Source organism: Cheilinus undulatus, linkage group 11 (assembly GCF_018320785.1).
Source record: "Cheilinus undulatus linkage group 11, ASM1832078v1, whole genome shotgun sequence".
NCBI lineage: Eukaryota > Metazoa > Chordata > Actinopteri > Labriformes > Labridae > Cheilinus > Cheilinus undulatus.
The window spans coordinates 20,733,595-20,746,041 of record NC_054875.1 but is presented as its reverse complement, the minus strand read 5'-3'; the positions used below and the strand labels follow the sequence as shown (position 1 = coordinate 20,746,041).

At 38.9% G+C, this 12,447-nt stretch overlaps 1 protein-coding gene across 3 annotated transcripts in view; it reads left to right on the top strand.

The window, feature by feature from the left end:
* The first annotated feature begins 221 nt into the window (after nucleotides 1-221).
* The window catches only part of LOC121517581 (neural cell adhesion molecule L1-like protein), a 58,449-nt gene continuing 46,223 nt past the window's right edge, over nucleotides 222-12,447 (top strand). For all 3 annotated transcript variants that reach the window (XM_041799465.1, XM_041799464.1, XM_041799462.1), the window contains exons 1-10: nucleotides 222-337; nucleotides 2,390-2,565; nucleotides 3,143-3,251; nucleotides 3,383-3,558; nucleotides 3,670-3,792; nucleotides 11,036-11,206; nucleotides 11,531-11,569; nucleotides 11,756-11,867; nucleotides 11,964-12,145; nucleotides 12,282-12,416. In XM_041799465.1, the coding sequence (XP_041655399.1) occupies nucleotides 2,418-2,565; nucleotides 3,143-3,251; nucleotides 3,383-3,558; nucleotides 3,670-3,792; nucleotides 11,036-11,206; nucleotides 11,531-11,569; nucleotides 11,756-11,867; nucleotides 11,964-12,145; nucleotides 12,282-12,416 (1,195 nt within the window). In that variant the 5' untranslated portion in view covers nucleotides 222-337; nucleotides 2,390-2,417. The remainder of the gene's footprint in view (nucleotides 338-2,389; nucleotides 2,566-3,142; nucleotides 3,252-3,382; nucleotides 3,559-3,669; nucleotides 3,793-11,035; nucleotides 11,207-11,530; nucleotides 11,570-11,755; nucleotides 11,868-11,963; nucleotides 12,146-12,281; nucleotides 12,417-12,447) is intronic.

The following is a 12,447-nucleotide window of genomic DNA, read 5'->3' as shown; positions in this document are numbered from 1 at the left end:
GCTCGGTGAGTAGCCCCGCAGTGCAGGCTTTGTCCCAGTCATTGTCACAGGCTTAGAGAGCCTCTTTGCCAAGAGAGAGGCTTTGGCGACATATGTCACTTCAGTGAGTCTCCTGTTAGCTGCTTGAGTGGAGGGGCGGGCAGGGAGGCGTGTCCGCGCGACAGCAGAGGAGCAACGTGCGTTGGAGGAAGGGCATGTCAGAGATGTTGGTTCAGAGAGTTGTAGGAATGATCCCCTGATAGTCCTGTCACAAACTTTTCTTTTTCTGTGGACTTGTAGTGCAGCTGCTCTGGGCCACTGCTAGGTGGACTTGAGATGTGGAATGACTCAAAAACCAGTAAGTTTTGGTGAAATTTACTAAAAGTTGTCCCTAACTTTGTTGGTGTTTGTCTTTGAGTAAAATACATTCTCAGCTATTACTCTCCTGAATGTTTCTCTCTGTCTATATGGTATAATTGTCTCTGTGTGGGTGCAAGCAGGTAAAGAGAAGTTGTAGTAATCGTGAGCTTAAAAGGAAGGGTGGGAGTCATTGTATACAGTGTGTATTTGCAGGGATTAGCTCTGTAGTAGTCACACTTGTCGTGCCCTGGCCAAGTTTTGGCTTACTGAACACAATCCCTGCGGATTTGTGGCTATGATCTGCCATGTGCTCAGGTAATAGATCCTTTACTCCCAAAACAAATGCTTCGATACATATTTACACAGGATCTCCACCCCTTTTTGCGCTTGAAGGATTCTGCCTTTTAATGGGCTGTGTGAGCTTTGTGTGAGCTATGATTAAGAGGAGAGGTTGGCAGATCTCTGTATGCATAAAGCTTTATCTAACTTTCAGTTTTTTTCCCCTGCACCAGCTGTGGATTTGCTGCTCACCACTGAAAGTTGCCTGCTTGTTTGTAGATGTGTTGTCATCATGAACATACCTTATTACACTGGGCCTCTGATTTAACAAGGGCTGCTGTGGGAAGTGTCTGTGATTTAAACCAAAACACTGTCACTGAAGTTTTTATAGTGCTGTAGGTGGTCTCTCAGCTATCTGTGTGCAGTTTTCTTTTGTGAAATACTGTATAAAAAAGCACCAGGCTAAGAATGACAGAGGCTTACGGCTTTATTACATCAAAACGTGTACATACTCCACTGGATCAAACATCTAACAGCTTTGTTTTAACATCCAACACAGTAGAAGATAATCTCAGAAAATGTCCTTGTTGTAAATAATACTGTGCAACTATCTCTCAATTTGTTTAATTGATTCTAAACTCAAGCAGCTTAATCCTGCATCTAGTCTTGAACAATTACCATATTAACCTTTCTCACTAAGAAGGGACAGCACATACAGCTTTGTGTCCTTGGAAGAACTCTAAGTAGCACTCAGTCTTTGTTAAGCAGCGTACTGTATGACTGTCGGAGCGCCCCTACCTTCATTCTCTTGATAGCTGGATTAGCTTGGGGGGGTGGGGGGGTTTGAACCCATTTGGCAATGCCAGTGCTACAGCCACAGTCTCAACACTGTGAGGGGTAAGCCGTGAAATACTGACGAGCTTAAACCAATTTATCGTCTGCCATTTTGGATCCAGTGATCGTAGCAGACAGCAGCTTTGTGCCAGTAGGGTTTACTGTAAGCATGCCATGCGATGCCACCAGCCAGGCTTTACAGTTCAAAGGGTAATCTCCAGACAAGTGCTCTGCTGTGTAGTGCTACGACATCACAACAAAGAGGGACAACTGCCTCTAAATGGGTAGTTTACTCAAAAGGAGATTTTGCATAAATTAAGCACAAGAGTCTGAAAAGGGAGAGAAAACTTTAAATTCAAATCAGAGTTATTAGATGTGCTGAAATTGCTCAAATTAATGTTTTGTAATTAAAGGAATCAACTGACTGTAATATAATTAAATATATCACTTGTTCATTTCTAATAGTCTTTAGTCCTTCTCTGCGGCTGTTCTGCCTTCCAGTGCTAAGCCTTCAAATTCATTCAATACATGCCCTTTGGGTAATCTGCATTTCTTGCAAAGCATCATGAAAACAACCTTCTTACCCTGAGGCACAGCATAATTGAAATGAAATAATCAAAACACTTAAATGGATTTCACTTCAGATTGTCATAGAAAAGCACAGCAAAGAATGTGGGTTTGACATGCTTTAATGTTATCAGATCGTCAAGGTATTCATGTTCTTGCCTTCTGGTTTTTATTATTTTCTCTTGGCAGTCAGCCACATTTTATAAAGTGCCTGATATCAGCATTACTACCTGATTTTGGACTATTTATAGAAAAACACATGATGTTCCTAAAACACTGCTCACTGTTCATCTGTGGCAGTAACAGATTCACACAGAGCCCTTATTTGAACGGTAAATAACTCTACTTGTGATGCTGTTTTTGGTTTCAGGTCCTCTGTGCCTTACACATTCCAAGTGATGCCAGTTGATCTGCATCGGCACGTTCTCCTGAGCTCTGCTGTCTCCATTATCCAGTGGAGGGGGATGAGGTTGGAGGGCTGCCTGCAGCTTTTTCTGCTCATGGCCTTGACATCCAGAGCTGCAGGTCTCAATATTCCTTTGGAAGGTAGGACTACAAAATAACACCTAATATGGCAATGTGCACCTTCTCAGTTCCCCAGTAAGAGTTAATTTACAAGTTTTGATTGCTGTGGTTGAAGAGTCCTTTATTTATTTTACATAATGTATTGTCTGCTGGATGTGTAAAATGCATCAGCGGCTGCTGGATGTGTACACTTTAATTGTACCTGTTTCTTTTGTGAGTAATAAACAGTTTGCCAAAACTGTGTACTCATCCTTCGAGAAGTTCCATCCTGCTTTAGTATAAATGCTATGTTATGACTAACAAAAACAAGCTAAAGTAAATTGTTTAGGTTGCCTGTATTGCACCAGACCAAGAGTGCTTTGCAATCAAGTCCTGGAGTGCACTTTTAGGTCCTTTTATACTTGAGGCACCTTATTTAAACAGCTTTTCCAGTGTTGTTTACATAAAACTTTGCCATGCCGTGACTTCAAACCTTAGGGAACAGGGGCAGGGCAGTAGGAAATGTTCTATCACTTGCTGGCAATGCTTTCTATTGTCACAGCTTCTTCATGACTGTTAACATGAACCTTTTTTGTGATCATATTTTCTCATGTTACAGTGGAGCAGCCTCCCACCATCACAACTAAAACATCCGGTACTGTTATTGCACTTCCTTTTGACCCCAGTGTCATTTTGAAGTGTAAAGCCAAGGGCAACCCACCACCAGAGTAAGTAAAACCAGTAAATCTCTGTTTAGATTAAATAAACTGGACTCAAATGAGCAGACTCAGAAGATCAGAACTTGCACAAACATTCGTTATCACTTAATGAAAACCTACTGCATGTTTTGCTTCAACAGATATAGATGGACCAAAGATGGTAAAGAATTTACCCCCCCAAACAGAACAGACCACACAAGTGGCACTTTAGTGCTTCACAACAAGAACCTGGCCGATTATCAGGGTAAATACCGATGCTATGCTTCAAACAAGCTAGGGACAGCCATGACAGAGGAGATCAAGCTGATAGTTCCCAGTGAGTACCCCTCAATGAAGCACTTCACCAAGACCACCGTTTGCATTATCATTAAAGAAACATGTTTTCCAGTTTTCTTGACAAGATTTTCATTTTGTTCCTTATAACAAGGTGTTCCCAAGTTTCCAAAGGAGACAATGTATCCTATTGTTGTTGATGAAGGAGACCCAATCATCTTGCACTGTCACCCTCCTGAAGGCATCCCACCACGTCAGATCTACTGGATGTCTATTGGTAAGATAAGAGGCAACAACTTGGCGTGATTCATTATTTGTGTGATCAATCAACCTGAAAAGGAGGCAGTGTTCTTCAAATATTGAGAATTTTTTTTTTTTAGATTTATTTTTGGGCTTTTTCATGCCTTTATTTGACAGAGGAAGGACAGTGGATAGATTTGGAAACAGGGAAGAGAGTGGGGAGAGACATGTGGTAAAGGGCCACAGGCCAGATTCGAACCCGGGCTGCCTGCGTACATGGGTAGCGCCTTAAACCACTTGACCATCTGCGCTCCCATTGAGACTTTTTAAGAAACTGTGCCACTTTAATTTGGTTTCACTGAATAATTGTAAGATTTTGCCAAAATGAACCAAAGAGTAGAATACCAATTCAGTCCTCAGGCTTTTGTTTTAAGTGAGTTTGTGTGAGGTGCTTTGTCAAAAGTGTGGGTATAATCAACAGGAGATGCCAGTCTCATGTCAGAAAGTCTATAGTAAATAACATCCTCTACTATGGCTCTCCTGTAAATGCATCGATTGAGATGCCACTTCTCATATTGGATGCTGTCTTCTCAACCCTTTTTCATCAGCTTCTTGCTGCCCGTATTACCCTGTATTCATACACTATACTAGGATGGTGGTGTTACCTATCTCATCAACGATAAACCTTTGCACCAGCAGCAATGATTACACACTATTAAGTGAAACAATTCAAAATGCAAGTGATGTTCTGTGAGCATCTTTATACAAAGTACAGTGTTATTTTTCAGGGAAGATAGTAGTGTATCTTAATTTAACATAATTTTATAGCAAACATTGCCCTGCAGATACAGAACAGTAATGTACAGTAATGGGGGCACTGTTATACTAGCTCTTCTTTCCTCCTTAACAGATGTGACACATCATCACTAATTATTAAATAAAAATTAAAGAAGTGGGTGCAGGATACTTAATTTGAAGACAATTTTACACTTGATTCTTACAGTTTTTCAATTTTATTATTTGGCACTCTGAGTCTCTATCTGAAGAAACTCTTCCTCTGCATAATCTGGTTCATCAGATATTCCTACATATCCTCAGTAATAATAGCATCAAGGTATAAACTGTTGCACTTTAGGTGGAACGTTATGCATGAGTCAAAACAGTGAATCTGTGCCATAAACAAAGTAATGTTGTGGAAATTCCAAAAGATGGATTACATACGTGTCTTCCCTTTTCAGCTCAGCTATTATTAACTAATCCACTATAAACAGCACACCATGATTTGCACAGAATTGCATCACTATCTGCCCCATTTTAGCATTTGAAGAGTTTACGACAATCATATGCTGGCTTTAACACACTCACTAAGTTTTGCAGCTGAGCACAATTTACGCATGTACTGCAACTAGCCATGCAGCAAATCAGTAGCTTTGTACCAAGATCACAGTGGACAGGACAATGACAGAGTCAAACAGAAGAGGGAAAAGTACAGTTTCAGATTGAGAACTCAGAATCCTTACTCACAAGAGTGCAGAGACATGCATCCAAACTTGAGTCAAGAGGAAGTTGTTATAAGGACATAAAGAAGTCGCTGATTGATGTTTACACTGGTGGTTGCTCAAAACCTAACATGACTTTTTGTTGTGTAGTTAAAGCAGTGAAACACATGCGTTTCATCATTGCCACATAAATAATGCCTACGATACACATGAATGAAAAAGGCAGACAAAATCAACATTCCGCAGAGATGGGATATATTCCAAGCTAGAGAATATATTAACCTATTCAAGATCTATATACTGTGGATTCATGATCATGGAGCCACCCTTGGTACTACAGTCAATGAACAATGTTGTATCTTACTTAACAGCTTCTGCTCCACTTGTTCATTAATTATAAACTGATACTCATTCTAGTGAGACAGATGCATTTCAAATAAAGTTGTGTCTAATGACACACAGATCTCAGTGGTGGTAAATAGCATCATTCCAACTGCTTGTGACAGTAGTGCTTGTATTTGTGAATTAGGTGTGAACTGCAACAAGGTGTATTTGAGTAGGAATGGGGGCAAATCTGTGTTCAATTTTGAATATTTTCATATGTACATACATGCAAATGGGACAGGTGCACCCTGGATGCTGCCTGCTTGGCAGTCAGGTTTGTGTGAAATCTGTGTGCATTCACTCTTTGCTAATGCTTTGTTGATTGCATGCTATTGATTTCTCTCATTTACACAGGTTATGGTTTGCAAAGGCAGCACAATCTTTTTGTGAATCAAGCTCTTAGTGACTGCAGTTGCGTTTAGTTCTTCTATGTTGATTCTCAAGTTTGGGGCCATGTTGACCAGCATCTCCTGAGTAATACTCCATGAAAATTAATTTAAACTGTTGTAGTAGATGCAACTGATTCAGCCAGTTACCTGTGGAATACTTTCCGTATTTTAGTCCTGGTTCTGATCAAATTCGGAATGCAATGTTCACATCACACATGTAAATTCAGGTTCGTCTTGTGTGTGTTTACATGATCATGACAGCATAGAGCTTTCTTTCATCTCTATGAAGTTGTTTTGACTTTTCATCATCTTAGTCCATAGTTTGCTGGTTTCTAGTGGAGTTGTCAGGCAGCTCAGATAGGTTTCATACAACTAGGATAAGGGCTTATCTAGATTACTGAAACCAGGATGTGGTTTACATGCAGGGCACGCATCAGAACATGTAAAAAACCTTATCATAACTGGAATAGTGAATGCATTAAAGAGCTGTGTTCAAGGGAAGACAACTGCAAAGTCTTCCCTGTGCTTTAACTGAAAAGATAGAGTTTCTGCCTTGATCAAACAAATGTGGACCGTATACTTTTGGATGATTGCTCTTCAAAGGTAACACAAGGTTGTGTTGGCAGTTTGTGAGTGACAGGTTGATAAAGTATGTGCATTTCATTGCACCAGAGCCTTGCATGGTTCTAGGGCTGGAAATTGAGAGGAGTATGTTTGCATCACACCTCCCTGAAATTTCTTATAGATGAGCTGTGAGGCAGGAGGCTGTCTTCACTCTCCACTGGCCATCAGTGGAGTCTACAGTGACAATAAGATGGACTGTCAGAAAAGGTACACACTCAGGGCACACAGGTTTGCCTCACATCAGCCCCCCCCCCCCCACTGCAAGAAGAAAGTGGTTCTGTCTGAAGTGTTTTGTCAAATGGAGCAGAGTTTTCTGACCAAACTCTTGAGAACTCCTCAAGCAGAGCTCCAACAAACCTGTCTGATGTGAGAAAGAGAGATATATGTTTTTATCAGTCCTCAGAAGGGCATGACCCAGAGATAGGGGGTAGAGTGAATAAAGCAGGAAGGTAAAATTCTTCTTCTATAGTTACAGTGCTTAACAAATTTATTGGACCACCACCCAAAGTAAGGTTTATGCCTCAGCTGCCCTAAATTAACAGCATTGGTAATTACCCAAATCATTTTTTATGTTTCTGTAATGGTTAATACACCAATATGTAGAAGCTATTTAACCAAAATGATATTTTTAATGCTAAAATATAATTATTATTGTTATCCATGAATTTTCAAATTTACTGATTTACAAAAACAATGAAAAAAAAAAATAGTAAAGCACATTATTATTTTTTGATTAATATGTCAAATTATAGTTATTTACTTGCATTCCTGAACAGAAAAATGAGTTTTAGTGGTTGAATGTTATGCTTGATTAATTTCTGACTTCTCAGATAAGCCCAGTGAGCCGGCTCAAATTTGGGTATAAAAAGGTGAGTTCAGTTTGAAATTCCTCATTCCTGTTCAAAATGGTAAAACGTGGAGAGCTCACTGAAAATGAAAGAGTCCGCATAAAAGCACTTTATGACGCTGGATGGTCTCTGAGACAAATATGACAGATGGTCTAATAAATTTGTTAAGCGCTGTATTTTCTAGAATTTAACATATTTTCAAATACCAGTGAAGCTGATGTGTGAATGGATATTTAGACTTACACAACAGCTTGTCTGAAAACGCTTTAAATTAAACAGTAATGAAGTCACCCTCAGCATAACTCTTTAAATGCAAGGATTTAAAAAAACGGTTATCTGCTTTATATGAGGGAGAATCTTTCCATCAGGAGCCATTTCATGCCAAAATGTGTGTTTTTAATCACCATACCTTGAACACTGAAAAAAAAAAGACTTTAAGCTAATATTAATTTTGTCAACCATTATAAATTTAGTCTTAGTTCTAGTTTTTGGTTTAAGATTTTTGTTAGTTTAGTCCCATTTTGGCCATTTTCACTCTTTAAATTTTTAATTTTTTTTAAGTTGTTGTCAAATTATTCTAGTACTAAATTTTCAATCATTGATTAATTTCATAATTGCTGTAGCTAACCATGATTAATTTTGCCTTTGGTCACATTTTTCAAATTACACAAAAACTGCATTAAAACTGTTTTCATGTTAGAGAAAGACAGTGCATAGAATCAGAAGCAGGGATGAGAGAGTAGAGGAGGGACATGCTGGAAAGGAGCCACAAGATGGACGTGAACCCAGACAGCCTGCGTACATGGGGCATGACCTAACTGCTAGGCCATGTGAGCACCCCAGACCTGCTTTTATTTTGAAAGATAATAAGGAACCTCGGGTTAAAGATTAAGTCATGAACTGAACCACGGAGAAGGAACTTGTTACGGACTGAAACAGCTGAATCCTTGGCATCACACAGTGCAGATGACTTTTGACTTGTCCACTGTGCTGTCTGTGAGATTCTTACAGTGAAAAAAGACATCAACACAAAGTGGTGGACTTATTTTACATCACTGTGGTTGTAAGAGGCGATGCCGTGGTGTAACCAAAATGTGTTGAAAAAGACTTAAACATGATTTTTTTGTAACCTTAATTGATTGCAATCAATGCATTGATCCTGACAGCCCTAGTTTATTCACTTTAGACATACTTCATAATTTAATTGTATAAATTTTATAAAGTAAAACACTTGTTAATGCAATATTGTCACTTATTTCATATAATATTGATGTTTTTACTAATATATATACATTTATATTGAAACTACTTAACAATTCAAGTCTTAATTGTTTACATCAATAATTTTGCCTTTTTTTAAACAAAACATATTTATCTGATTTACACTCTAAGCACATTTCTTATCCATACAACTGAATTTATTAAATTCTTGTGCCAAAGCCTGAATTTTTGTTTCTTAAAGTTACATTTGACCACATCATGCTGACTTTTTATTTACGTTCACCAAGTAATTATTACTACTGACCTGACCTTGAAAGCATCATAATGCAGCATATACCTCCTTTGGTAATCAAGTTTATCCTGCTGGTTTCAATAATAATAATGATTATAATAATAATAATAATAATAATAATAATAATAATAATGATTATGAGAATAGTATTATTATTATTATTATTATTATTATTATTATTATTATTATAGCTTGAATTTATATAGCGCCTTTCAAGGAACCAAAAGCCACTTAACAAAAACACATACGTATGACATGGACAGACTATGTGAGGGATAGGATGGTGTAAGGGGTGGTTTAGTGAAGACTGTAGGCTGTGGTGAACAGGTGGTGCTTGAGACAGTTTTTGAAAATGTCCAAAGATGGAGCGAATGTCTGCAGGCAGAGTGTTCCAGAGGGTGGGGGCTACAATGCTAAAGGCTCTGTCTCCATAGGTTCGGAGTTTGGCTATGGTTATGAAAAGTAGGCAAGTTTCTGAAGACCAAAGGTTGCGAGATGGTGTGTGTGGACCACACAAATTTCAACACTGGATTGCTATTTTAAATAATGATACTTGATAGAAGGTTTGAGGCTAACTAAGAGGATTGTCTTGTAGCTGCTGTCAATATTATGAGTCTGTTACTACCAGTAGTAGGCAGAGTTTTTTCAATCAGGTACCATATTTTGGTTTAAGTTAATGCAGCTACTACCACTGGTATATACAGAAGAGTTAACTTACCTAGCATACCTAATTCAACCTACCTAACAGCTCATGCTCTCTCTTTCAGACTGCTTCACACAGAAACAAACACACAGATAAATAGACCTACATGCTCCTCCTCCTGCTTGCTCACACCATCTCTGCTTGTGTTTTGACAGATTATATGCACAGAGGAAACATATGATGGATTTTGGATGTCTAACATCATAGAATCATTCAGGCTCAGTGACTAAAACTAAACTTACTTTTACTCAGAGTTTTTATGATAAAAGATGTATATTTAGCTTGCTATCATTAGACTTGGGTATCACTTGGGGTTTTTCTTATACCAATGCTAAATCGATACTTTCTTAACGGTGCCAGTGCCTAACCGATGCCTGAGTCAGTGTTTTTGAGAGGATAAAAAGTGTTTTGATATTCGGCGTGAGAATAAAAGCTGTTTGTGTATCTTAAATGATTTGCAGAAATATCCTTAAAAGATGCCAGTAGAACATGGGGTGAGAAAAGGAAACCCGTGTAACTACTTTGTGTAAGCTCAAACAAAATTCATATACTGGCATTGCATCAGAGATGATAAAGTAAATGCATCAGTCAATGTGATTATTTCCTCGGTTGAAAAATGCAAGCAGAGCAGAGACATTTCTTCAGACAGCAAAACAATTTAAATACATTCATACAAGTGAGTGCGCATAAATCACACAAATTCCATAATGTATTTCTTCCCCTTCACTTGGAGTGGCAGGGGATTGTATTGGGATGGCGGGGTATTGAAATGAAGTATCAATATCTGTGTTGTAATTCAGTCTGGTACATCTCGGATGAATTGGCACTGGTTCCATGTCGGTCCAGTATTTTGAAAGTCATTACTAGTTATCATCCTGTCTAATCTCATGGAAAAAAAAGTCATTTAAGGACATTTTTGTCATATCTTGGCTGAGCACATCTTAGGGCAAAGTCTTAAACATAGCATAAGTTCTGTGAATTTACTGACCAAGGATTGGTGCACAGCATCACTACACTATGACATAAGTAGTGACTCTTTGTAAACCAAATATGCCCCCCTATGTTCTCACTGGCTCAGTACTTGGGAGGGTAGTGCCATTAAAGTCTAGTTCATTTGAGACTTTTTTGGTTTTTATAATGTGACCTTGATTTATTTATTTTTTCCTCTCATTTTCTCTTGACATTGTGGTTCATCTGACAAATTCATGTGAGAAGTTCTGTCTTATTTGTGGCAGAATTCTTCTCAAAACATTTGGCAGGTTGACATTTTCATAGCTTACATTGATAGCAAATCATTGATACAAGCCTGCTCTTTTCCAGGTCTCCAACACATTGAGCAGGATGAGAGGGTTTCCATGGGCAGTGATGGCAACCTGTACTTCTCTAATGCCTTACAGAAAGACAGCCGGCAGGACTACTGCTGCTTTGCTGCCTTCTCCAAAATACGCACCATCGTCCAGAAAACTGCCATGGCTGTTGTGGTCAAAAGCTGTAGGTTGACTGTTCAGAATAGTCTGGTATTTACTAAAATACATGCAACTTTAACTACTGTAGCTCACAGATTTATCATCATATGAAGGACAGGATTTATGTGCAGGTATTTTCACTGTTGTATTTAAGAGATTCCTCAACTGCATACCGAGAAGCAGGGCTTGTTGTGTCATGTTTATGCTCTTTGCTATAAAACTGGATAAAGCAAAGCTACCACTACCAGTATTACACTCACTATGTTTTCCTTTTTGTCCCAGTGAACATGATGATAGTATCACTACCACTACCAGCATTATTCTCACGTTATTTTGTCTTTCATTGCAGTGAAACCTGACAATGATTCAACACACAGCAGCAATGTCAGTGAGTAATTTTCTCACATCAAAGCTTTCACAGCATAAATAACAGTAGGTTTGTCGTATAGAAGAGGCAATTTGTTTGTGTGCAAGTTGCAAAAAGCTGATTAATTCCAAGCATGTATGTCAGTTTTATGACTAATTGATTTAAATTACATTAGATTATGAAGACTTTTCTCTTTGTGCATTGTAGCCCTAGCCCCCCCACTGAGGATGCCTGGCCTTCTGCTGCCCTCTGGTGTTCAGACAGAGAAGGTGCTGTTGAAGGGACAGAGTCTGGAGCTGGAGTGTATACCAGAGGGATAGTATGTATACATGCTACATCATTACAGCTAACTGCAACAGTGTTATCATTACCATCTTCCATTATAACTCATAAATGTCACTGTTTCCTGTCACAGTCCCACTCCCAAGATAAGGTGGATGAAATTAGGGGACGAAATGCCTCCAGGGGTAAAATATAACAACTTTGGAAAGCAGCTGACCATATCTGCAGTAGAGGAGAAGGATGCAGGGAAATACATGTGTTCAGCCAAGAACTCTATTGGAGAGGCTGTGCACTACTTCGATGTAACAGTGGAAGGTAGGTCAGCACCCGGAGATAATTATGCATGTACTTGTGGGGGCATTTGTTTTTTTGTGTCAAAGAGCAAGCTGCTGACACAGAGATGACAGTTGTTTTGGGTTAGACCAACGCAGCTTTTCTTAACATTTCCCAGAGCCTCCAGAGTGGCTGCCAGAGCCTCCTCAGAGCCAGCTGACTGTGATTGGGTCTGATGTGCACATCAAGTGCTCGGTCAGTGGAAGACCAATACCAGATATAACATGGAGAAGGAATGGTGAAGTTTTTAAAGGTGAGTGGGAATCACTCTTGCTGTGGTCTTT